This window comes from Macaca thibetana, chromosome 12 (genome assembly GCF_024542745.1).
Source record: "Macaca thibetana thibetana isolate TM-01 chromosome 12, ASM2454274v1, whole genome shotgun sequence".
Classification (NCBI taxonomy): domain Eukaryota; kingdom Metazoa; phylum Chordata; class Mammalia; order Primates; family Cercopithecidae; genus Macaca; species Macaca thibetana.
The window spans coordinates 80,953,456-80,980,779 of record NC_065589.1 but is presented as its reverse complement, the minus strand read 5'-3'; the positions used below and the strand labels follow the sequence as shown (position 1 = coordinate 80,980,779).

At 40.1% G+C, this 27,324-nt stretch overlaps 1 protein-coding gene across 2 annotated transcripts in view; it reads right to left on the bottom strand.

The window, feature by feature from the left end:
• The window catches only part of DPP4 (dipeptidyl peptidase 4), an 84,214-nt gene that overhangs the window by 29,714 nt on the left and 27,176 nt on the right, over nt 1–27,324 (bottom strand). The window contains exons 3-12 of one of the 2 annotated variants that reach the window (XM_050752268.1): nt 25,528–25,626; nt 25,030–25,121; nt 23,667–23,747; nt 17,371–17,423; nt 17,188–17,260; nt 16,303–16,423; nt 13,176–13,336; nt 11,544–11,656; nt 2,856–2,991; nt 807–851 (exon numbers count right to left, since the gene is read on the bottom strand). In XM_050752268.1, the coding sequence (XP_050608225.1) occupies nt 807–851; nt 2,856–2,991; nt 11,544–11,656; nt 13,176–13,336; nt 16,303–16,423; nt 17,188–17,260; nt 17,371–17,423; nt 23,667–23,747; nt 25,030–25,121; nt 25,528–25,626 (974 nt within the window). The remainder of the gene's footprint in view (nt 1–806; nt 852–2,855; nt 2,992–11,543; nt 11,657–13,175; nt 13,337–16,302; nt 16,424–17,187; nt 17,261–17,370; nt 17,424–23,666; nt 23,748–25,029; nt 25,122–25,527; nt 25,627–27,324) is intronic. The other variant, XM_050752269.1, reaches the window with a different exon arrangement.

The following is a 27,324-nucleotide window of genomic DNA, read 5'->3' as shown; positions in this document are numbered from 1 at the left end:
GACTGGGGACCTCACCTCTATGATCCAAGAGGTGTAAAATCTTTACATTTTGGGGGTCACTTTATTTCCCTCTTAAAGGGGGCTTAATCGAAGTGATCATAAAAATTAAGTGAGATTCATTCCTCATCTACTATGCAAGGCGACATGATGAATGGAGTTCCTTCATCAACTCATTATATTCCATGGTCATCGCAATCTGGGTGGTAATTCTGTACAAGGAGTATATAACTCAGTGGGACTGAGAAGCATGACAAGTCCCTAAGGGTCACCACACTTTCCTGGACAAAGCTCTGCATCTGGATGCCTAATAAAGCATAAGCCCACGAGTATTATTTCCTCCAAAGAGAGGTGCTTAGTGGGCAGTGTGTGGTTGCTGCTGAATTTTTTTGCTGGTTGTAGTCACCTCTCCTTAGGCATCTGTGCACAATGGGGACAGAACGTATGTTTTCTGTCTTTAAAGCACATAACTTCAAATGTGAGGTCAACGACCACATTGGACACCTTGGCCGACTTTCAGCCATGGTTACCCTTTAACTCACTGGGAGCTACAATTTGCCGGGAGTGCGTTACGCTTTGTCTGCTCTGATTTTGATTTTTCACTTGTCCCCTTACTTTTTCCAACTGTGTGTGTTATATATTCTCTACAAAAAGATATCTTTATAGGGAGCATTTACAAATTTTGAGAAGTAAGTTAACTAATATTGCTATTAATAACGTATCACTTAGAGCCCTAGTTTTGAATAACTGCATATCAAATAGCTGAGTAGCTGACTCATCCATAAAACCCCACAACTTATAATACTTACTCTTCCAACCCAGCCAGTAGTACTCGTTTCAATGTGTTGCCGTGCCTAGGAAGGGAAAGACACAATGACAGCGTTTCAAAGAGAAATAAGATGAAATCTATAGCCATAATTTGTGGTAATATAAATAGAACTGTACTTATAATAATTGAAAACTATATCCATTCATATATTTCTATTTATGTTAGTATTTTTCAAGTCTTTACATTAGATCATTTGCCTCTCTTGCCAAAAGTTATATCCTGGGTCCCTCTGGAAGCTCCGCTGGTGCTTTAAATCCAGAATGCACAGAACTAAAGAGAATTTCATTTGTTTTCCTCTGTCCCACCAACCTGTTCTACTCCTTCATTCTTCTTCTAGTTAGTGGCACCTATTCACCCAAGCTGGAGACCCGGGGGTCATTCTAGATTCTTGCCCTCCTCATAGTCACCTCCTTCAGCCCCTGTCACCTAGTTCTTTGACTTCACTGTCCTTCTCTACAGCTAAGGACTTTGTTCATGTCCTCAGCAGGTTGCCTGGGGTCTGTTGCCAGAATCTCCTTGTTGGAGATCCTGCTACTCTTCTCTGCTACATTAGTTAGCAATAGATAGGCCTGTCCCATTGTGATACTCTTTTGTTTAAAACCTTGAAACAGCTCCCCATTTCTTACGAGATAAGTCCAAACTCCCAGAATGGCACCTTAGCCTTTGCCTATATCTCTAGCCTCAGTGCTCCCCACTATGCCTCTCCCCCAGTCCTTAGTTCCTGCATCATCCAAGCTATTCACATTGGATGCCTTTGCACAGCCCTCTGCTCATACGGCCTTCTGTCCTTATCTGCTCAGCACATGGCAACTTATCCCAGGCTACTCTATAGCTCTCCCACATCATCTCCTTCCCCACCCCGCCTGCCCTCAGTAGAGCTGATCATCTTCTTTTGCCCTCTATTCCTTCTGTGGTACTTGGTTGAACCCTTTTTATGGTACAACCTTGGTATTATGAGGATTTCACTGGCAGCAAGCAAAGAGCTTGGGTTTTGCAGTTTGAATTCTGACTGTGTCCTGTGACCTGAGCCAGCTCCTCAAACATTGATCCTCAGCTTCCACAATGCCTGGTATACTGTAAGTGGCAGTTTTTATTATTTATTTTGATAATATTCCCAACTAGAACAGAAACTTTTTGGGGGCAGGCATGCTAACTAATTCACTTTAGAAAAAAATCCATAGCTTAGCACAGAGCTTGGAACATAACAGGAATTCTATGTTTGTTACATAAATAAATAAGTGAATCAAGTTATGTGGGGCTCCAGTTCTGGGAGGTGAGAATATACCCTGAGCCTAGCCAGGATGGCAGTAGGAAGGGTAGGTGTGTAGGCACAGGGTCTGTGACTAGATAAGGGGGATTGGGGAGGTGTCCTTGGCATATGCCAGCAAACCTCTTCCAGGATCCACCCCTCCGAGCCTGTGGGCTCCCAGAGGGACTTTAACTTTGACCATCATCTTAATTGGACCTCGTGGTCTCCTGGCTAGAAGCCTCCCAGCACCTCAAGGTTGGATGAACAGAGTTGGCCTCAGGATTGCCACCCTCTCAGACTGGCAGTTATTTATTTGCATTCTAAAGCTGTTTCCTGCTTAAAGACAGTGACAGTATGGTAATGGGTTTGTGGCCTCATGTATTTGTTTTGTTTCACACACACTCAGCCAATTATTCCCCATTCCCTATATTATCTTTATTAAAACACACTTTGTTGAGCTTGCAGCTGCTGGCCCTCTTTGGTTTTTAAAATATTGACATCAGATTCTATCTTGTGGCCAGTCACCCCCTCTCCCTTCCCGAGTGATAGTATCCATAACTAAAACATATGACTAGTCAGTGTAGGAGAAATAGAAGCACCCCGGGATGGCAGGTTATCTAGGAGTTTTATTTAAGATTTTATTACCTCAGGATCAGACAGAGTCAGAAAGAAGAGAAACTCAAACCTCATTTCCTGAGTCCCAGCCTTCACTCTCCCCGACTGCACAGACCCTCTGATCACATGTTGCTTTAGAAGCCGAACATCCCCATTCAGTCTCACCACTAAGCAGTTCCATCTTCCACTGGACTCATCATAATCACAAATATCCATGACCGAATAGTTCTGAATCCTCCTGAGCCACTGCAAAGAAATTCTTTCTTGTGTTGCCCATGTCACATCACACAAGTAGTGATCCCTGGAAGGAAGAAAGAAAGGAAGAACAGAGCGAGAGAATGAATATGACTATTGCCAGACCTTGGTACAAATAGATATTTTATTCAGTGAAAAGAAATCAATCTTAATGGGAAGTAGAATTATAAATGGTTAATGAAACCATTTAATATAATATTTCACCTTTTCTTAAAGCTTAAAGTGCAATTTAATTTGGGATGAAAATTAAAATATATCCAACAGGAAAAGCAGCAACAGTATTCTACAGTGGCTTAACACGCGTGACTCAAACCACGAGCTCAGGATTTATCAAGTCCTCAACTTGGCCGCTGGTGGTGCCAGGGACTCAAGGGTGGTGGTTTTGCATCTCCTTTCTGCTGTCATGAGGGAAGTGAGGCCATGGACACTGGCTAAGATTTGAGTATTTCTGGCATTTTACGTGCTTCTCCAGAAAATTCTTTCTATTAGGGTGAAACTACAGCTGACCCTTTTCTCAACTTCATTTTCAAAGGGGAAAAAATTGACTCACACCTCCACAAACTTTGAAAATCAAAGTATACTGTAAAAAGACATTTCTCAAAAGTCAAACCATGAACCCTGAAAAGAAATGAAAGAACCCTGCGGTATGTTCACATAAATTTATGTAAACAGAGGTATCTCTAGCAGTACATCCTCCCCAACACATACTGAAAAAAAAATTTTGGAACCACCTTCTGATTTATAGTGAAGTGCATGGAATTCATCATTTACTTTTCTGCTGGCCTCCCTCACATTATTGGCAATGGATGCTTTATGTTTTTTGCTCCCTCCTCCTCCCCCAGTGTGGTTTTGGATGACTATTCACAAATCCCTGCTCTCAAGTGTCTGATTGCAGCTTTGCTCTTTTTTGTCAGAGGGTTCCAAATGAGTGTGTTCATCCCCCTCTTCCTGCCTGGTCTGGTGGCCGCATCTCGTCCCCATCCCAGATGCTCTCACAAGATCCACTTGCTCTCTCCTTTACAGACTGGGCCTGCCCTTCTCCTTGCTTGACTGCAAGTTCTTTACAGGGTGTCCCCAGGGCCTAGCAGAATGCCTGACTCAAAACAGGCACTAATTATATGTCCATGGAATGCAGCACTGAAGAAAGGAAAGCCCTCTGCTGACCTGTGGGAACTGTCATATTGTCATACTGAAGGACTATAGCTTTGTCCTTCCTCGGAATTCATAGATCAGTTCCCATCTCCACTCCCTTCGCAGACACCTAATCACACAACAAACATTTACTGGGCACTTGGGATGGGTCAGGTGCTGGGTAAAGCCCTTTAAGCCCCTCACAGCTTCATCATCCCCATTTTACAGCTGGGAACACTTAATGTGCGAATGTGCCTAGTGATAACGGGCTTCCATGCTACCCTGCTGCAAGCCGCAGGTACTGAAACAAGACCGAACCCCTTCACTCAGCAGCAGAGCACCGCATTTCCGTAAATAGGGGTCCCTTTTCATTTCAGTCTGTTTTCTTGCTTCTGGAGAACCTATATACTACCGAGTCTGGGTGGCTAGTATTCTCACAACACACCATGAGGTTCCCCAGTTGCTCCCTCTTTGTTCAGTCTTGCTCTTCAGCCTGAAGTGGCTGCCAAGCTCTAACTTCCTTAGGTCTTGGCCTAAATGTCCCCTCATTCACGATGTCTTCTTGGAAACCTCCTTCTCCCACACCACTCTCCCAGGTCTCACTGCACTCATCACAAACCGCCAGGCTGCAGGGGCTGCGAGTGCAACCGCCTCTTTCCATGCTGGGGAATACAGACATCTCATCCAGTCTGATGCTTCTGCGTCTGCCCAATGCAGGGGAGCTAAATGAGAACACGGAAGGGCGAATACACTTTACCCAAGACAGGCAATAAATCCGTGAAAAGAGAATGGAAGTATGAAAAGCACAACAGAAAACGAAGCTTTCTGAAATTAGTTTTTTAGACCAGAGGTTGGAAAAGTTTTTCAGTTAAGAGTCAGAGAGTGAATATTTTAAGCTTTGTGGTCCACATCTTCTCTGTCACTACTCCACTCTGCCTTTGTAGCACAAATGCACCCAGAGACCATAATTAAATGAATGAGTTCATTTAGTGTTCCACTGAAAAGCTAAAATTTGAATTTCATTAAATTTTCACATATCACGAAATATTATTACTCTTTTGATTTTTGTTCCCAGCCACTTAAAAATGTAAAACCTGGGCAGATCACCTGAGGTCAGGAGTTCAAGGCCAGCCTGGCCAACATGGCGAAACCTTGCCTGTACTAAAAATACAAAAATTAGCCAGGCATGGTGGCACACACCTGTAACCTCAGCTACTCAGGAGGCTGAGGCAGGAGAATTGCTTGAACCCAGGAGACAGAGGTTGTGGTGAGCCAACATCGAGCCATTGCACTCTAGCCTGGGCAAGAGTGAGACTCTGTCTCAATAAAAAAAAAAAAAGTAAAAACCATTTTTACTTGTGGACCACAGAGAAATAGGCAGTGGACTGCATTTGGCCCATAAACCCTGGTGTGCTAACCCCTGTCCCATATCAGTAGTTCTTATCTTTTCAGGCCAAAAACCCTTTGGACAATCTGATGAAACTGATGTACCTCCCTCTAGGTGGGAAAAGCCTCTCCACCGTTATATATACAACATCTGAAAATTCCATGGGCATAGATGAGGAATTTAGGCTCCAGAAATATTCTTCTTTTTTTAAAGTGTTCTGGTTAAGCGAAGTGTTAGGTGATGGGGGGAAAAAACTTTTAACAATAATTAGTGGATCACCCAGTACTAAATAGTTTTATCTACTAAAAGTCATAAGTTAAATGTCACGTTCAGAAATCAGCAATATAAAAGCAACTTTTCCCCATTTGAAAACATTGAGTAATGGAATTTGGGAAGTCAGCCAGGAAACTCACGTGCATCAATCATCCTCCCTGCCCATTTTCAGATCAAAGGTTCATGGTCCTGGACCCTGCATGGCCTGGGTTACTCTCCATGACCCCAGGTGTACTCTGCACCCTGTGCATGCTCAGCAAGGCAGTTCACCCCTGGCGCAGACAGGAATTTTTGAATTTTCTTATAAACATACTTTTCTTCAGTGGCAGCCCTGAGCCAAGATTATGCCAGTCTGAGATGTCAAAGAATCATTTAAAAAAAAAAAAAAAAAACCTGCCGGGGGTAGTGACTCATGCCTGTAACAGCAGCACTTAGGGAGGCCAACGCAGGTGGATCATTTGAGGTCAGGAGTTCGAGACTAGCCTGGCCAACATGGTGATCCCCTGTGTCTACTAAAAATACAAAAATTAGTCAGGCGTGGTAGGGCGCATCTGTAATCACAGCCACTCAGGAGGCTGAGGCAGGAGAACTAATTGAACCTGGGAGACAGAGGTTGCATTGAGCTGAGATCATGCCATTGCACCCCAGCCTGGGCGACACAGCAAGACCCGGTCTCAAAATAAATAGATAAATAAATAAATAAAGCCAATGGCTCAATTGTCCTTTTTACTGAAAAGTTTAAGTCCCACTTAAAACCAGAAAAATCCAGCCAGCAGTATTATCATCTATGTTTGCACACTGCATGCTGCTTTTATTCTGCAAAAACAGGCCAGTATTGAGTAGTTTTCTTATGTAATGATTTTGGTGGGGTGGAAGAGGGACCGCCCCTGCAGTCCAGGCCTTCCTCAGAGCCTGGACAACTTACCAAGGTTAGACATATGAGCCAGCAAGCTCTTCTACCTTCTGCAGCTGGATTAGTCCAACGGGAATACGGTTGATTTTAATACTAAAATGATGGAGTAATTTTTGGATGTAAAATAATGAGTCCACACCCCTGTGGAGTCTACTATGTGCCAGGAACAGTTCTAAGTGCTTGACATAAGCTCATGACCACCCTATAAGGTGAGTATTGCAGTTCATTGTCTGCAGACAAGGAAATATAACAGCAGAGGATTTAAGGAACTTCCCCACTATCACCCAACTGGGAAGTGTTGGAGCCGGGATTCAATTCAAGCTGTTGGCTTCAGATTCCCTGTTCATACTCGTTCCCTCTATGAAACCTCCACCCATCCATTTGGGAAATGTTGCTAGCTAGCTTCACCTTCTTGCTTCTTTTCAGCATAAAGTTCCTCACTTAAAGAAATCTATTCCTAGAGAGCTGTGTGTAAACTAAATTCTATAAGGCAAATTATATGTGAATGCACTGAGAAAGACTTGTTAAAAATCACACAACAGAGAATCCCCTTGTAAAGTGACCACCTGTCCCAGCATAATTCTTTGCAAACAGTAGGCATTTAATAAATGTCTGTTAGGTACTATTAATTCCCTTAATTTGTGTAAATGTTTCTTTTGGTGCATTAAGGATACTTAAAATAAGGAATTTATTACCAACTGGAAATAATACTGGAGGGAAAAATGCTACCAAGAGCAACTGCGACCGTGGAATGATTAATTCAGTGAATCACCCGAAGAAGCGGGCGTACTGCCAGTGCTGGCCGCAGGCTCCATGCCACCCTCTGCTCTGATGGGGATGCCAACCCTCCCAGGTTCGCTGACAAATCCCTCAAGAGAGGAATGGGTGGGATGAGATGAAGCAGATCTGAGTGCTGCAGCACCCGTACACCCGCACATTCGTAGCATGCCAGTCCTAATGTGCCTCTTGCAGGTGTCACTAGCTTCCAGTTTCTTTTTCTCCTGTGTGACAATCTGAGGCTTTGATGTTGCAGCTTTATAGGCCAGGGTCATAACAGTTCAGAGAAGGCATAGCAAGACTTTATATCTATTGTGTCATTCAGGAGCAGAGAGAGAAGGGACGGGGTATGTCATGAGCTGCGTGTGATGAGCCCGAGAGCCATTCAACAGATGTTGGGTGGGGTTACCGCAGTAGAACATGCCCTCTCCAATCGTCTAGATTCAGGTCACAACATTTTGCAGAGAGGAGATAAAAAGGAGGGATTTCTATGCAAGGTCATTTTGAAGTCTATCCATGGTGCTGGCAGCGTGAACCACTATTATACACACACACAGTCACCTAGATAACTTACTCATCCATTCATCCATCCACCCATCCATCCATCCTCTGCTTATCTATTATTCTACAAATATTGGTTGGGCATGTGCTATGTCGCAGGCACCCTGCTACACACTGGATTGTAAGATTGGCCTCTACCGCATAGAACCTGTCTTACTTCAGTCAACAATGAATGTACTGCTCTAGATAAAAGTTAGGAGATTTATGATTTTACATTATGTGCTGTTTTCCTTCAACTTTTTGAGCTTTCCAGTTCTCATTATGAACAATGAACACAAATTAGCAGCATAACAAATCTAAAGCATAGCAAATCTAAACTTTAGCACTAAATCAATGCAGGTAGCAGGGAGACTCACCCTGGTTCAAGTTCAGGCCTTGGTTGTTGGAAACGCAGCCTGTCTGCCCTTCTCACTTGTTATCAGAGAAGCAGGGCTTCCACCCATTTCTGCTAATTCCTAACAAAATCACAAACCAGCCTCATACTCCTGTGGATATCACTTGCTGCAGGCTCTGTGGTGAAGACATACGGCCTAACAGGAAAACTAATGAGGGAAACATGGGCAGAGAAAGGAGGAGAGGCACTGATCCTGGCCAGGCTTTCCACTCCAGGAACTAGTAAATCACCGGGTAACAGGCTGGGCAGGTTATAAGAGGCATAACTCACCTGGATTTACTTGGCCCTGCTGGATCTTTGCATGAGGCCAGAAAACGGTGCATCATCATGTACTAGCACATTTTTTCCAGAGAGCATCTAGAGTCTAGTTCTAGAAAAACCACAACCTTACCAGTGTTAACGGAGACCAGAGCTATATTTTAAATTCCCTAAAAAACACGTTCCTGTGGCATTTCCAAAAAACAATATTCTCTGGTAATATACATTCCACACAAAATCTCCATAGTGAGGCTTAAGTGTGACTTAAAGAACTACTGAGAACAAGAACTTATTGACGAATTCACATAAGGCCAAAAATCCGTCCTGAGAATTGCTTGTTTCTTGAGCCCAGCACTTCACACAGCTGTGCCTTGGAAAGGGATCTCTAAGTGGGAAAGACTTCGTCTCTTTGGAGAATAAATGAGACAGCAAGAGCAGAGCACTGAGCACAGTCCCAGCCCATGAGAAGGACTCAATACATTTTTAACTAAATTATTCAAATATTTTGGTCCAGCAGGCATAGGCCTCGGTCCTTTTCCCAGCTTCCACACTCATTTGCTGTGTGACCTTGAGCAAATGACTTTACCTCTCTCGGTAAAGTGGGAAGTTCTCTCACCTGTGCCTCACAATGGTGTTGTGACTGTGTCCTGGAACCACTCCAGATTCTATCTAAGCTCCCAGGACTGTTGGGCGAAGGAGGGAGGACAAGGACTAGGCCTGCCAAAACTGAGAAGCAATCTCCCATTTGCTTTCTGGCCATACACTTCTGTATTATATCTCACTTGAACAAAGGGTTCCAGGTCCTTAAAAAGTTTGTAAACCATTGATAAGGTCTAAAGCCCCTTCCAGATGGAATCTTTTTCAGAGCAGGTGCTCATGGCTCATCCTCCCTACAGGCAGATATTGGTGACAGACCAAAAGGCAACACCAGGCTCTACTGGTCTTCTCCTGGGAAGCCCTGACTTTTCCATGCTGTTTTTTCCACCTCAGTGTCCTTCCTCCTCACTGCGCCCTGCTGGAAGCCAGCCTGCTCAATCGGCACATTCTCCAGGGGGCATTCTTTGGTCCTGGGGTCATGAAAAGCCCATGTTCTTCTCCTCAGAATGCCTCCATTCTATTGCTCATACGTCTCCTATCACTCCTGGGGGCATTTATCTGAATGTTTTCTATCATCTACTGATGATAAGCGCTACAAGGGCACAGGCTTTCTATGGACATTTGGCAGTAGAAACAGAGGCTGCCCATCAATGATGATTAAAGAGGTGACTGGATGGAACCAAAAGGCAAACTGTGAAACCTTTGGGTAAAATTTTACTCCATTGGACAAACCCAGAAAATTTTTTAAAAACTTACTAATTGATTTTCCCCCAAATGAATGGGTTACTATAGATATTTCTAACCAAAATAATGCATTACTAACCACAGAGCACAGCCCACAGCCTTCCTGATGTAGTTAATGCAACCCCAGAGAAAATGGATGCTTCCACCCTGCTGTGACGGTGCCTTCGGGAATCTTAGGGCACCAGCCGTAATCACCCAGAGAGAGACACGAAGCAGTGTCTGATAGCTTGTTCTTTCAAGCCAGAAAGTCAGGTTTGAATACAGATTCCTACTTCGTCATTTTCTTAATCTGTAGGCCTCATTTTCTTATCTGTGAACAGGCACACGATGATAGTTGTTGGAAAGACAGAGTGACTTTGAAGAGTCCTAAGATAAAGCATGTGATAATCCCTGTGTCTGGCACATGGTGAGTACTCAATGTATGCTAGTTGTTATTTAAAAACAGCAACAGGCCGGGCACGGTGGCTCTCGCCTGTAATCCCAGCACTTTGGGAGGTCAAGGCAGGTGGATCATGAGGTCAGGAGTTCAAGACCAGCCTGACCAACGTGGTGAAACCTCGTCTCTACTAAAAATACAGAAATGAGCCAGGCACATACCTATAATCCCAGGTGTACTCAGGAGGCTGAGGCAGGAGAATGGCTTGAACCCGGGAGGCGGAGCTTGCAGTGAGCCGAGATGGCACCACTACACTCCAGCCTGGGCAACAGAGCGAGACTCCGTCTCAAAAACAACAACAACAACAACAACAACAAAAAAAAAACAGCAACAAGACCAAATAAATAACAGAAATGAGTGAATATGGAGCTATCAGCCAGCCATAAATTGTACCCAGTACATTGGTTCCTTTACAGGAAAATAAACAAGGGGCTGAAGGTGCTCCCTGGTGGAATTTCAAACCACTGACATGATTCCAGCAAGTGAAGTCTTGGAGCACAAAATGACCTTGGAGCTCCCTAAACTTAACCCACAGATTTCCTGTATTTTCTCTAGGCCTTACGAGGCTCTGTGGGACCTGACCTTGTCCGCTCCACTCTCTTGTTCACTGAAAAGGCTCCAGTCACCCCAGCCTCCTCGCGGTTCCTCCAACACCCCAAGCACATCTCCTCTGCACTTGCTCTTCCTCTGCCCCCTGCTATCGGTGGGGATGGAGCCCTCCTGCTCTTCACATCACTGCCACAGGTCATTTTATCCATGAGGCTTCCCTGACCCTCCCTCATCAGCCCCATCCGTTTTGCTCTGCTCAGGTTTTCTTCACCACATTTATCACTACTGGCATTTTACACTGTTCTTTGTTTATCTGGTTTTTGTCTGTCTCCCTCAATTTGAATGTAGGCTACATGACACCAGGGACCGGCTGCTCTGTCCATCGTCATCCTCATCTCTAGAGTTGTGCCCAGCCTGAAGACGTGAAGATGCTCAAGAAAGAGTCGCTGAAGGGAAGAATGAATGACTGTCAGTGGGCATGACACAGCTGTGATCCACTCTGCCATTCACTTTTGAAAAGTTCTCCCTAGAAAGTGTAAAACTGTTTACAAGCCAAGCATTCAGGACAAGAGTCTTACCCTATCAACATAGAAGCAGGCGCAGTGATTTGTATGGAAGTTGCATTGGTGGCTGAGCTGAGAGAGTCTGTATTTACAACAAAGAACTTTACAGTTGGATTCACAGCTCCTGCCTAGGAAAAAACAATCACAGAATTGGTATTGACAAAAAAAAAAAAAAGTAACATCATTGCACACATTTTAAAACAGCACAAAATGTCTGCATTATGGCCATAAAATTATCACAATCAGACACATTCCAACAATTTAATATAAATAAAATGAACATAAGGGAGAGTCATGAAATGCAACCTTTTCATGGTCAGGCAGAAACAGAATACGTGTATATATATATATACACACACAATACACACACACACACCGAGTATATATATAAAACCGGAAGGTCCAAAGCACTTCTGTTTAAATAATGAATGCTTATACCTTTATAATTTATCACTTTGAGAAAGCAAAGATAAACCTCTTAAAATCAACTCTATTATTTGCAAATATACCCTGTCTCCCTGAGACCAAAAGTCTTTGACGCCTGTCAGTATGAAGAACACCTTGGGTTCTGCCAAAGACACCATCCACCAGAAAAATCAGTTTACCTGAGCCAACGATGTCAATTAGGAAGCCATCATTTCCACTCTAAATTCAGGTTCACTATGATGGAGCTTTACAATCAATATTATGACTGAAACCTATAAAACCTTTTTAAATATACACATAGATCTTCGATTGACAGATTAGTTAGAAATAATATGATATTTTTAGTGAGAACACTTCATGGAGTTTTTTTGTGTGTGCCAGTTTCGCTCATCAAAAAATAACATTCCACTGAAAACACATCTCCATATTTAGTCTCTGATCTTTTTTTTTCTTTTAACTTCCTCTGTCTTCCTAAAATGGCAGCTCTTCATAAAGCAAATTGAGTGAGTTGGTAAAAATAAAAATCCCCTTTTCCAAATTTCTTACAGAAAAAACACTTTACTATTAGATTTTCCGGCAGACAATACTGTAGCCATTATTATTACGGTACTAGTGAAGAATCCCTGGTTCCCTTCTAAACTCCATCTTCCCTGGCTTACACTGCTTAACAAGGCTCTTCAATTTTAGTAAACACGCAACCCTGAGGGGGAGAACAGCTTTGAAAACCAAGACGTGACACTATTATTCCAAATGTAGGACATGAAAAATTTACATTAGTGCCAAATCTATAATAGAACCACTAAAACTAGTCATGTATCCCGTTAATTAGTAATACAATCTGATATATAACCGAGCTTTGCAACTTCGTCTAGGGCACAATCCAACTTCTACAAATGAGATGAGCTTCTGATTCAATTATAGCCTCTCTTTTCCTCCATTCAAACATTTTCATTCCCCTTATCTCTTTCAAAAGCATTTTCCCCATTTTTTCTGCTTGTCATTCCTCAAAGTTTTTGGAGAAATTACAAAACCTTAAATCACACTCTTTCCTGGGATAATAAAAATACTTTAAAATTGCCAGATGCTGTTGACTTCAGCAAGAGTAATCACAGCAAGCTGTTGAAGAGAGACTGACAATATTTTCATTAGCAGGAAGGGATTAAATGAAACCATTCTCTTCCCATCAAATCATGGAACCACTGTACGAACGGGAGCACAGACCTTTGGATATGGAACCTGTACAGTCTTTGGGTACTGCAGTGACTCATCAGAGTAGAAGGAGTATTCAATAAGTGGGACTTCTGTGTCGTTAAATTGGGCATATGCTAAAAAAGTGCCGTTTGGAGACCACCACAGAGCAGAGTAGGCACTGAAGACTTCCTCTGAAAAAAGACATAAATTGTTCTGTTACAAGAAGTAGCTGATAAATTGGCTTTGGCATTCAAAATATTGTTCTCATTAGCTTTAGTAATTACAGTAGAGTTCAACTAATGAACCACTTTGCATTTGCTGGGCTTCCAAAATCAGAGTAATACAAATGAATAAAAATAAAATCTTCAAGGATATATCTGGATTGTAAAAATAAGTAACCCGTTGGACCATTTTAGAATATTTTAGCATGCAATATTTAATATAAGCTCTACATTTTTTTCTTTATCTTATAATCCTCTAAATTTATGCCTCAAAACATACTAAAAGTAAATTTCACACAGGAGGCTGATTCTCCTTTCTAATTTTCAAACAGTCAACATGCCAGCATACTCTCCCCAACTGGGCTCAGTTTGTACTGAGCCCGCAGGGTACTGGTGGGTGGTGTGTAGCTCCAGGCTATCAAACCAATATGGTGCCCAGAGTTTACTACTCTTGGCACAAACAAGGTGTGGGAAGGATGGATTTAGAACGGCAAGGAGCTCCATTGAGACCCCTACTGAGAAACATCTCCTTGCCCAGCCCAGAAACTGAAAACTCCCTTAGATTAACACACTGCTCTGGTGTATAAGAGAAGAAGGTCTTATACATGATGGGTAAGAGAAGAGGATCAAAGAGGGAGGCAAATAAACGACAGGATCTTGCTTTCCAGTACATTGTTGGGCTTCTTCTCAATCTCTGGGAAAGATAGCTCGTCCCTATGATTATTATGGCATCTACACATGGGACATTTAATCACTGGCTCTTAATATGTTGAAAACTCCTTTACCAACCGGGAAGGGAGGAGTTAAGTAGACTGAGTGGAGACTCCTATATATTCCACAAGTCTCATGTAAGTGTAAATGTAAAAGCAAAAGCATAGAAACTAGAATCTTAGGGTTGGAAAATCATGCATTCTAATCAGTTTTCAGATGCCTGATACTTCCTTACAAGTTATTTCCAAATGCTTTTTTTCAACAACAAGAATAATAGCAAAAATAATTACTGTAATAAATGTAATAATAATTATTGTGATGAGCAGCTAACATTCAATGAGTGCTAACTATGCACCAGGTATTGATAAGCAATTGACATAAGGCTCACAATAACCCACTGTATTGATAAAGTGAGACAAGCTTGAAGAGGATCAGAAATTTGTCTAGGATCACATGGCTAAGAATTGGTAGAATCAAAAATCAACCAAAATCTCCTTTGACTCATGCTTTTCATCTCCGTGCTATATTGCCCTTTCCTGCCTCTATTTTAGTATTTCCAGTAACAGAAAACCTACTACCGGGTAAAGCAGCCTATTCTTCCTTTGACTGTCTCATATCTGTATCATTGATCTATACACGCTTATGTAGCAATTTAGAATTTACAAAACATATCACACTTAGTCTCCACAAAGATCTCTGAGTGATGATTCATAGCTCATTGCACAGAGAAGGAAACTGAGGCATGGAGTGATCCAGTGAATTGCCTGAGACAAGAACTAGAACCCAGCCCTTATGACTCCAAGTCATGGTTGCTATTATACTAAGAACTTGTTCATACTGAGTTGACTTATCGTTCTTTGTAACTTTTACCCATTGACTGCGGTCTATAACACAGCTGCAGTTACATAAAATCAATATAATCAGACCAAGATTTTGGTTTTTAGAATTACTTGTAAGTGTAAGTAGCAGGTAGTGATCTTTGTCTTGAATTAGTGGTTATTTGGAATGCAGGACATGTTTTTCTGTGTTGACAATATCGTAATTTCCTTCTAGGAACTGAAGCTATTAGAGAGGCCCAAGTTGGAACTGTGAAGCTGTTCTGCATGAGAATGGCCTCGTCATGAACATGCAAAAGTCTCCCTCCAGCGATCATCTACTTTAGAAAGAATGAAAGTGTTAGCTGCCCTCTTATCTTCCACAGGGCCAGCTGTTTCTGAGGGAGGGTCAGAGCTTTGGAAAGAGGCCACTCTTGTCAATGATCCTGGAGACTGGTTTGTGCTGTCCAAGGGTTAAAGAATCTCTAAGTAGCTAGTGTTAGTAAATTTCACTGTAAGTTTTAGTCAAGGACTTATTTCTAGGACATGAAAATTTATCTTTCTTTCAGTGTGATTTGTTGTTGCTGTTATAATGAGTCAAACTTGACTTGGACTTGGTAAGAACTACAATTAAGTCATGAAGAAAAACTATTTTTTTAAACTACAAAGAAGAAAAAAATATTACGATGAAATATAGATGAGTCTTTCTAATAAGTATGAGGGAACCTTGTGAACAGTTTGGAACAGCCCCAGAATGCCTTTTATCTTGGCAAATACAGACATAAAAAATGTTTTTCTAATATTTTCTAAGTTTCTAAAATGTGTTCCTAATAGTTTCTACAACTCTGTATCCTGAAAGGGAGAATATTCCTTTTTAACTTTTTTAGTTTTATTAGTCACTTTTTCCTAAGCCTTTCTAATTGCTTTTTCATTCTTAAAAACAGGAAATCATAATTTGTCCAAGTTCAAATAAATACAAATCCTCTATGAAATAGGCATTTTCTCTCCAACCTGTAGATATTATTTTATCATCTTCTCAATGTGATGGGATTATTTAGCTTTCCTTAGTAACTTCTGGGTTAGATAGGCCTAGTTAGCGAAATATCTGATGTTATTCTGGAGGCTTTTATGTTCCAGTAAAGGCAGAAAAGGTCTATCTACACAGAAAAGCCCTTTGTATCAATAAACCAGAGACAAAAGGAGTATTGTCAGGACAGAGGAGTGCTAGGAATAGTTAAGTTCTTGGTCTAGGAGACACCTGGTGCTGTGAGTTCTAAGAGAAGTTTGATGCCGTTTTAAACAATGCAACTTATTTTGAATCTCATTTAAATTTTCCCATTGCAAAAGAAACACTTAACTATTTTAAAAGCTTATAGATTTTCTGATTTGAAAAAGCTTTAAAGTTTCTACCTTCATAAACCCAGTCAGTTATTCCATTATATATCATATCTTCTTTCCCAGTCGATGTGATTCTGTGACTTGGTAAATTTGGTTCAATTTTAACATAAATGTCATTGTTCCAAACATATGCCTAGAAGGAAAAAAACAAGCATTGATATCTATAATAACATGTTATATTTTTATCCTGGAGTTTTAGAAACACTTATCTATTGCAAATGTAAGGATTACCATAGTCAAATATTCCATTCAAACAGGAAGAGTCATTTACTCCTTCCCTCTCTTTCTTAAATTACAAGTATACAGCCTATAAACCCAAAATAATCCTAAAACTATTAATAATGTGTTAAAAATAAGAAGCACACAACCATCACTATTTGAATGCTAAAGTATATGCGAAGACCGAGAAGGCTGACCACTTCTACAGGATGATATATGCTTGTATATTTCTTTATTGGGAGAGTGAGTAGAGGGAAGGCAGTTGCATTCTGGAAGAGAGAAGTTCAACTGCAGACAAACATTAGATCCTCTTGTTAAGATTCTTTTGGACTTCTGACATTCTCCTAGCACTATAGAACCTAAAGGTATATCTATAGTAACACAGAAGAACACAGAACTAGCAGAAAGCAGGTGTGACTCAGAAAATATCTAAGTACAATAGATAACTAGAACTTAAGAGTTCAATATGCATTTTCCCGTGAATAAATATTCCCAATGGATACTTTCAGGAATTATATTTATTTTGTTAAGCTAGTAAAATATTATCTTGGGCAATAACACTATATTCTAGAGTGAAGTATTGACTTCCTAAGATGACTGCTTTGTATCAGGGTTAGTAACTTCTGCCTATGAAAAATTTAGCCAATATTTTTCTGACAACTGGAGAGACTCACTAACCAATTTATGACCCACTGGTGACCATGTGACCCACTGTGTGTTGTTTGGAATCCTCTCTTCTGTAATCAGCTGCCTGGAAAGAAGATGAAAGGAAACATTACCAAAAAGAATAACTCACATTGGGGTTTCCTTAAAAATATGACAGTAGAAAAGCCTAATAGATTTTATTGGGAAGTCACTGACCTTTTATTTAAATCATAAATGTCATATGAAGCTGTGTAGGAATGCCTCCATTGCTATGAAAGAAAACAGACATTTCAGGCTTCTGTGATTCTTGATAATTTGGCCACTCACTATAGGAGACCAAAACGATAGATTTGGCAATATATGATTGTATAATTCTCACATGTTTTCATATCTTATCATTTCTTCTGAGAATTTTGGGACTCAAAAGTATCCTGGAGATCATCTCATACAAACTCCTCTGGAGTTCATCTACAACCTAGCTCTGGCACCACCTCCTCCAAGGAGCCTTCCCAGTACCACAGTGCACCAAAAATGTCATTTTGTACAAACATTATCCCTAGCACTCACCATAGTATGCTAAGATTGCCTACTTAGAAAAATGTAAATTTTCACTTTTCACCTATCTTATCAGCAAAAGATTTCAAAGATACATGATGCTATTGCTGATGGTGATGTGAAGAAATGTTTAACTTCATACGCTGATGATGAAATGTAAAGTGTTATAAATTTTTTGAAAGCCCCCTGGCAAGACATATTAAAATTAAAATACATGTATCATCAATATTTTAACAACCATCTCAAAAAGCTAGAGATGAAAGTCAAACTTTCAGTGACTGCAGAAGCATAGGGAAATAAAATTTTTTAAAAAAAGGAAATCAAACTAAATCCAAAGTAATTAGAAGAAATGAAATAATAAAGGTAAAAGCATTGATAAAGTAGAAAACAAACAATAGAAAAAATCAACAAAGCCAAAACTCAAGTCATTGAGAAGACTAGTAAAATTGCAAATGTGGTAAAACTTAGGGGTAAAACAGCACAAATGACTGGTATCAGGAAGGAAAAATGGGACATTACAACAGACTCCACAGACATTAAAAGATCATAAGAGACTATTATAAACATTTTTTTGCCAATACATTTTAAAAATTAGAGATAAAGAAAAAATTTCTTAAAAAATAATTTCTCAAAAGTGAGAAAAATTCTGAATAGTCTTATATTTAATAAACAAATTGAATGCAGATATAAGAAGCTTTACATAGAGAAAAGTCCAAGGCAAAATACCTTTACCAGCAAACTCCTAGTTATTTATTCAAATGAGTTGAGAATTTATGCCCACACAAAAATCTACACACAAATGTTTATAGCAGCTTTATTTATAATTGCCAAAACTGGGAGGCAACTAAGATGTCATTCAACAGGTGAGTGAATAAACAAGCTGTAGTAGATCCATACAATGGAACCTCATTTAGAGATAAGAAGAATGAGCTATTAAGCCACAAAAAGACATGGAGGAGTCTCAAACACATATTGCTAAGTGAAATAAGCCAACATGGAAAGGTTACATATTGTACGATTCCAACAATATGAGTTTCTGGAAAAGGTAAAACTATGGAGAGAGTAAAGAAATTAGTGGTTGCTTGGAGTCTGGGGGAAGGAAGAGATGAATAGGGGAATCACAGGTGATTTTTAGCATAGTCAAAGTCATCTGTATGATACTATAATGGTGATACATGTCATTATACGTTTGTTAAGAGCCATAGGTTTGTCAGAATCCACCACTATAATGGTAGATACATGACATATGTTTGTCAAAACCCACAAAGAGTCAAGCCTAATGTAAACTATGGACTTAAATTGATAATGATATATTAATATTGGCTCATCAGTTGTAACAAATGGACCACACTCATGCAAGACATTAATAATAGGGGCAAGTGGGGGAGGGAGGATAAGGGAGTATGTGGGAACTCTCTGCTTATTTTCTATAAACCTAAAGCTGTTCTGAAAAATAAAGTGATATTAATTTTTAAAAAATGAATCAGAGCTAACCAGATGACTTGGAAGGAGTTTCACATGGTATCATTGAGTGAGAAATGCAATTTACAAAAAAGTATAGGATTTTATTTTTATAGACCAAGCAATAACTAAAAACATCCTATATATTTTCATAGAGTTATATGAACAAGAAGAAAAATATAAAAATATGTAGAGATATATATTAGACTTTAGAGAGCCAAGTGAAAAAGGGAAAAAATAAGACCGAAGATAAAAATGTATATGATCACATATTTGCATTTATGAAAAATTATGTCTGAATATAGATGCATATATAAATTAAAGATATTTTCAAATAAGGTACTTGTCTGTATGTCTGCCCTCTCTACCATACTCCTAGAGGTAAGAAATTGTATCTTATTTATCTTTGGATGCTTGGAATCTATTCTAGTGCAAGTCACATAGTGAGTGTTCAAGAAATACACCAAATTACAGGAAAATTCAAATTGTACCAATGAGGATGAGATGGATGAAACAGGTATCCCAAGGACACCCAGCTATATAACAGCAGAGCTGAGACACAAAGTCAGAGTTCCTAACCTTCACTGTTTATCACTTCTCACCCTCCTATCCTCTCATGTCAACAAATATTTATTAAGTTCTACTTTTTGCTAGTCATACATTCCTTTCCTGAATCCTGGATTATTTTGACACACCCCATGCTTGTTTCTGGGCAACCTCAAGCAAAATATTCACTAAAGCCAAAAGGTGTGGTACCAGCTAAAAATATTAAGATGGACTGAGATTATTGAGCATGACAAACCATCACGGGTTGTAAAAGAAAAGCCATGATGTTCGGTATGTTCACTTCATCTTTTGAAACAGATTCATTATTCTATTTAGTCTATAAACACTGGCAGCTATCATCTATCAGACATTACTGAATAACACAGGGTCCCTCCCGTGGAGGAGCTTATAGTGGAATGGAGGATATGCAATAGTAAATGACAATAAAAGAATCACGATAGGATGTGCCAAGAGATATCATGGAGGTGGGTGGGAGACGCAGGAATCATAAATTAGGCCTTGGAGAGGCAGAGAGGATTATGGAAAAGAGATTCTTTGGCTGAGGTTAGTGACAGAGGGTGGCTGGGAAAGAGTAAAAGAGCATCATAGCAAAGAGAAGCTGAATGCAAAGATAGAAAAGATCACATTTAAGAGCACAAGCTTTGGAGTCTTCTAACCTGGATTCAAGGTTTCACTGTGTAATGTGAAGCAAGCTTCTCTCTAAGCTTCAATTTTCTTTTTAGACAAATGAGGATAATGCCAGCAACAATCTCAGATGCATGAGAATTCATGGGAAGCACTTAGCAGGGTTGTGGAACATTGTCAACATGGAATCGATGACAACTATTATCAGGATTTTCAGAGCACTAGGTAATGAGCAGAGATGCTAGGAGAGCATTCATACCAGACTGTGGGGGTACTTATCCACTCACTCACTCACTTGCTTGTTTATTTATTTGTAGCCACAACTTAGAAGCGATAGCACTAACTCAGTCATGGAGAAGTCACATAGTAGGATCTAAAAAACACTAAAAGGTAGACCTCCAAGGAAATGTAATCAAATTAGACTTTTATTTTTTCTAGATACGTTTCATAAGAGTCACTTAGTCAAAATATATATGCTGTACAGAAAATTCTATTGGACCCTCTTGAAAAAAAAAGGAAAAAATGTTGAAGATATAGATCCCTACTTTCAATAGCTTTATCATTTAGCACTTTGCAATAAAACATGTATTCATTTATCAATGATCTTCAGCAACTGCTACGGGGCCCTGTCCTAGGCACAGAGGTGTGGCAGTGAATAAATCACAGGGAAAATGGCACGAAATAAGGCAGGCAACAAATAAGCAAATAAATCAATGACAAAATATCACAAAATGTTGTGATGAAACTAAAATGAGTTAACGTGACAGAGACTGATTAGTGGGGTGTGGCTGGAAGAGCGTGGCAGCGGGCAATGTTTGACAAAGTGACCCAACAAATATGGACCTGAGTTAATAAAGAGAGAGAAGCATAAGATGATGGAGAAGCTTCCATGAGGAAGCAATAGCAAGTGCTTTGGCCCTTAGATGGGAATGAGGGTGATGCTTGAGAAAAAGAAAGAGCTGTGCACTTACAGGTTCTCAACTCAGCACCGTGGAATCTCCAGAGGCCCACAGCTATGCTGATTTAGTTGCTTTAGGGTAGGCCACAGATATGTTTTTTCAAAAGCTCCTCAAGTGTTCCTCAGGTGAAGGTGAGGCGAGAAGCACTGGCCAAGCATGCAGAGTGCAGGAGAAGCGGGTAGATGTGTTCAGTCAGGCAGACTGTGTTCAATCACACAGGACTCAGGATGCCAGGGTTAGAGCTGGTGTTTTATTTTGAGTGTGATGGGAAGCCACTGTAAGTGGCATAGGTGTGGCATAAACTAATTTAGAATTTAAAAGTAGTACTTTGGATACTGTTTGAAGTACAGATGGCAGGGGGAAGGGGACAGAGTGTAAAAAGCAAAAGCCAGTTAAATACACGGGTAAATTCCAGTGACACAACAAATACAAATCTCCAACCCTGGCTGGCCAACTAAGGGTCACCAGGGGAATACACGCATTAGTGCCCATCAAATGGCTTTTGCTGAACTGGGCTATATAGTAAGATGAGCTGGAATTATCTTTCTCTTTCTACCTTACCTTCATATGTTAGTCTTTAACATGGACAACTGTTATTCAGTGGTTCTCAACCCTGGTTGCCATTACAATCACCTATGACAGTTGAAAATATACTGATGCTCACCAGGCACAGTGGCTCATGCCTGTAATCCTAGCACTTGGGGAAACTGAGGTGGGAGAATCGTTTGAGGACAGGAGTTTGAGACCAGCCTAGGGAACATAGTGAGACCCTATCTCTAAAAAAAAAAAAAAATTGAAAATTAGCAGGGCACAGCAGGGCATGGTGGTGCACAACTGTAGTCTGAGTTACTCAGGAGGCTGAGGTAGGAGGATTAGTCAAGCCCAAAATGTTGAGGCTACAGTGATCCATGATCACACCACTGCACTCTAGCCTGAGTGACAGAACGAGACCTTGTCTCAAAAAAAGAAAAAAGTACTGATTCTGGCATTACCCCAGAAACTTCTGTTTACTGATCTGGGGATTGAACCTGGACACTGGGAAGTTTTAAAAGTTTCTCAAGTAGATTAAGTGATGTATTCTATAGATAGTAATAAGAAGCACTTCATTAAACAAACAATAATCCATTAATTGGCAACAGATGTGTTAAAGTTGGTACAAGATTCTGATTCACTTACAGTTAAGTTTAACTGAACATAGAGTCTTCATGTCCAGGAAAGGGAGCCCCGCCCAGCAAATCCAGGGTAAATGTTATGATTGAGAGTCACCATCCTGAGATGGTCAATGCAGTAGGGAATGGTTTGCTTGGCCTGAGCACAGCAGAGTTGGTGTGTGAGTGTTGGTGTGTCCTCAATATAATTTATCCTGGAAAAGAAAGGTCAAGGGTGGGAATCCCCAGCTTTGTATTTTGCTTGCAATACAGGGTATCTCTACAAATTTTTAATCTTCACTATATGTCTCAAAACTTCCTATACTTGAACAACTGTTGTCAAATCCATGAGTAACCAAAAAGCTGCCATTAAAGTTATGGCAATCCACATCCATCCTAAACATGAAGAGGATGTATGATTAAGCTGTAACCTTTCCTGAACGTGTTAGGATGTGGAGTGGGGCTGGGTGACTGGGGGAAGCTGAGTGCTCATGGTGGAATCTTTATGATCTGTGGTGAGGCTCTCCTCCTTAGAATAGTTTGCATATGGTGGGGCCGAAGGTTAGGAGACGGTCTGGGCCATCTTGTGGAATCTTTTCTGGAGGATGGAAAGTTTAATTCTTTCTTTTTCTTTTTTTTTTTTTTTAGACGGGATCTCACTCTGTCTCCTAGACTGTAATGCAGTGGCACAGTATAGCTAACTGTAGCTTCCAACTCGTGGGCTCAAGCAATCCTCCTGCTTCAGCTTCCCCTTCTAAGTAGGGGACTACAGGTGCATGCCACCATGCCCAACTTTAACTCTTTTAAAAACACATATTTATAGAGGATCTTACTACACATAAAGCTGTGACAAAGGAAATAAAGGGTTCTGCCATTAGGTGTACAAATCAGACATGTAAACTTACTTTTAAATATGTGTATAAGGAAAAATTTTTATTGACTTATGTTATTAGTATATATAAGTACAATACAATATTAACTGTGCTTTTTAGTATTTGAAAGCACTAAAAATGAATTTCTTTTAAAATATTGGACTTGTCTTTAAGAATGAGAATGACTCTGATTCTGAATTAATGAGTTTTAGTGCCCATTACATTACTTAGATGTTAATTTTAAGTATCCATACACTTGAAATTGGTTATAACATAGCATACTCTTGGATTATTTAAATGTTACAGTAAGAAAGCATTTCTTTTACCTTCACATAGTTGTATTCTAAGAGAATAAACTGCCCATCAGGAGATATTGAATAATCATTTATAGAATGTCCAAACTCATCCTGTCAAACAAGAAGAACAAAGAAAAATTGAACAATTCCATTTCACTGCCATCACTGTGCACTTACTTCATAGGGGGTATTGTTCTAGACATGTGGCTTTTGCCTTGGGAGTTCCTAATCTAGCAGAGGTGGCATATCCACCCACACAAATGACCGTGATGCCAGGTGGGTGGTGATCAGTGTTAGAAAGCCAGAAAGGGAAGGATTAATCCGAAGAGGAAAGATGCCTGCGAGAGTTAGGATGAGGAAAAGAGAACTTTCTCAACAGTGGGAAGAGCAAATGCCAGGCATGGGAAAGGACATCATGTTTAGAGACTCCTTAAGGGTCATGTGTAACCTGAATATAGTTTGTGGGGGCGCTGGTGTCAGACAGTGGAAGGTGAGAGGACAACAAATTAGAAAAAGAGTTGGGACCTAAATATAAGATGTGGAACTAGACCTATGTTTTTGCAAGTGATAGAATCATATCTATCTTTTACAAAGATACTCTGGTGACACAGTGGCTGAAATGAGAGGGAAGGACGGAGGGCTGATATCAGCCTGGATGTGGGGAGTGCAGAATGCGATAGGGACACAAGTTAGAGCACTCACTACCACAAGATTAAACGAGGGTTTCAGCAAGGACTGTCCAGTGGAAATGGAAACTGCGATATACCTGATGTGCAGATGGAGAATTGACAGGGTCTGTTGTCACCTACTGTGGGGGATGACATGAGTCAATGATGATTCTGAGATTTCTAGCTTAAGTGGCTTGGAGGAGAATTAAGTAACTTTTACCAATACTGGGAACTCACGAAAAAGAATAAGATGCTTTCAGTGTGCTAGGACAGCTGAGGAAAGATAACCAGTTTAGCTTGGGATTTTGAGTTTGAAATCCACATGTAGGAGCCAGCAGTCTATTAGAAATTAAAGTTGAGATCTGGGAGAAGGTTAGTGTTAAGTGAGTGTATATGAGAGTCAAGCCAGAGAGGAGGGCAGTAATGCTGTGGGGTTGCATGAAATTCACCAAAGGAGAGCATGCAAAGTGAAGAGGGAGGCAAATGAAGACAGAGCCCCAAGGAACACTTACATTTAAAAATATGGGCAGAGGAAGAGGAATCGTCAAAGGAGACTAAAAAGTAGTCAAGGCAGGGAGCATTTCAAGAAGGAGAGAAAGATCCACTTTGCCATATGCTGTAGAAATAGTCCAACAGGTTGAGAAATGACAGTACTCGTGATTTCAAAGGTAATGAAAAAAATCCCCAGAATTCTATGCGTGAATTAATTATGTGATTAAACATACAAATGTACTGTTCTCCAAGAAAACCGAGCTGTTTCCATATTCAGCATTGAATACCAAGATATTATTTTCTTGTTTGTAGAGATATTCATGATCTAAAGAGAGAAAACAACCAGATCAAAATTTCAAGTTGTTACTAAACATCTTCATAAGCTGAAAATTATAGAATACAATTTAAGTTCACAAATACCAAATAGGCATTTCTAAGATGAGAAAACATGAATGATATTATACTAACATTCATTCATTTTTTCATCATTATTGTCAAGGTTTCAATTCACATTTAATTTTTTATTGTACATGTCAAAGAAATACTTGGGTTTCTTTCAGTCTTTCTCTCTTTGCACTTCAAGTAGAAAACAAAAAACAAAAATCAAAAACTCTCCATAGACTTTTTAAAAACAAAGATTACCTCTTCTGAGTGCCATAAAAGCACCCTACATCTCAACCTAACTAGAATGAACGTAAGCATAAAATCTGCCCTACCCAAAAAATTCTTACCTGAAATCCATCGTAAGGAGTACAACTTCAGTCTATAAGTATTTTTTAAGTAATCAGTTAGAGTGTAAGTTTTGCGACTGTCAGCTGTAGCATCATCTGCTGGTTGAGAAAAAGAGCCAAATGTTCAGTAAGATGGAATAACCTAAGTTTTGGATAAAATAAACAAATGGATCACTACAATAAACCCTGCTCACAAAATTCAGAAATACCCTCACAAAATGCAAGACACATTTTAAAAGACTTCAGACTGAATACATAGAGTAAAAATCATTGAACTATGAAGTGTGTGTGTGTGTTTGTTTCACTGTGCTGTATTGTGCTATACTAGTGCGCTTTACTGTGAAGGTCTAGATCAGCAATGTCCTATAGAAATACAATGTAAGTATATTTTCTAGTAGCTATATAAGAAACACAATCTTAAGGTAAAATTAATTTTAGTAGCATATTTTATTTAGCGCAATACATCCAAAATATCATTTTGCCATGTAACGAATATTTAAATGTTATGAGAACTTTCGTGTTCTTTTTTTCATTCTAACTCTCAAATCTGGTATGTAGTTTATACTTACAGCATATCTCAATCTGACTAGGTACATTTTAAGTTAATAGTTACATGTGACCACATGTTCAACGACTACTGTGGTGGATGGCCTGGAGATAGATCATCCTTTTCGGACACTTTGGGGCCCAGTTTCAGGCCCTCCTGCTTCTCAGAGACCCTTAGGACCTGCTGATCACCCAATTCAGGGATCTTCATCAATATCATCACTTTTCTTTGAACTTAACAGAATTTGTGTGGTTCTGTATTCTACTACTGGTGACCCAAATTCAAAGTCTGAAAATCATTTTTGATACCTGTCTGTTTTTCCACCATGCCCATCTAACTGACCTTCTTGATTATTCCTGGAAACTTTTTTTTCAGGTATCCCTGCCATTAGATTCTCCCAATTCTATCCATTCTCTGCACCAGCACTAGAATAATTTTTCTAAACCACTACTTTCATTCTGGCGATCCCTTCTCCAAAACTTTTCAATGTTTCCTCATTGCCTACAGGAAGAAGATTAACACTCCTTAGCCTGACACAGCCCTCCACAATTGACACAAGAGTGTCTTATGTCACTCTCTCCTTGCAGGGACCATCTCATTCACTCTTATGACCGACACACTGAACCCAGAAGATCTTCTTGGGCTTCTCCACCTCTGCTCCTTTTTCTAAACCACTTCTCTGCAGTGTCTTCCCTGCTTTCCTGGTTGTCAGAATCACTACCCTCCAATCCCCATCTCTTTCATGAAGACTTTAGTTCTGCCCCCTCTGACTTTTGCCCCAACGCTACTAATTTGGCTCTTGTCATTTAATGACAAAATAGTTGACAGCTCTTTTGCTCTGTCTACCCATGTGGTGTCCTCAGTTAGGCCATGTAGTCTTTGAAGACAAGGCCTTGTTGCTTGTTCGTTTTAATTTTTACATCAACCTTTAGCAGCTAACACAGTTCAATTCCATAGTAGGCACATACTCAGAGAGGTTTTATTGGTTGATGTAAGATATCATCCTAGAAGCATAATCAAGCCAATGTGATTCCTCTTCTCCAATCCCAGAGTCTGTCCACCGATGAAAGAGCTTAAAGTATTTTTTCTCAAATCCTCTACTTTTTCCACATATACACAAACATACACTCACATAATCAGCCACCATTATAAAATTCCTATAGCTGCAGTTCTTACAATTTGTGGGACTAGGAAGCCAGCAGCCCTGTCTCTTGTTAATTTTCTTGCAGGAAATGCCTCCCTTGTAATTT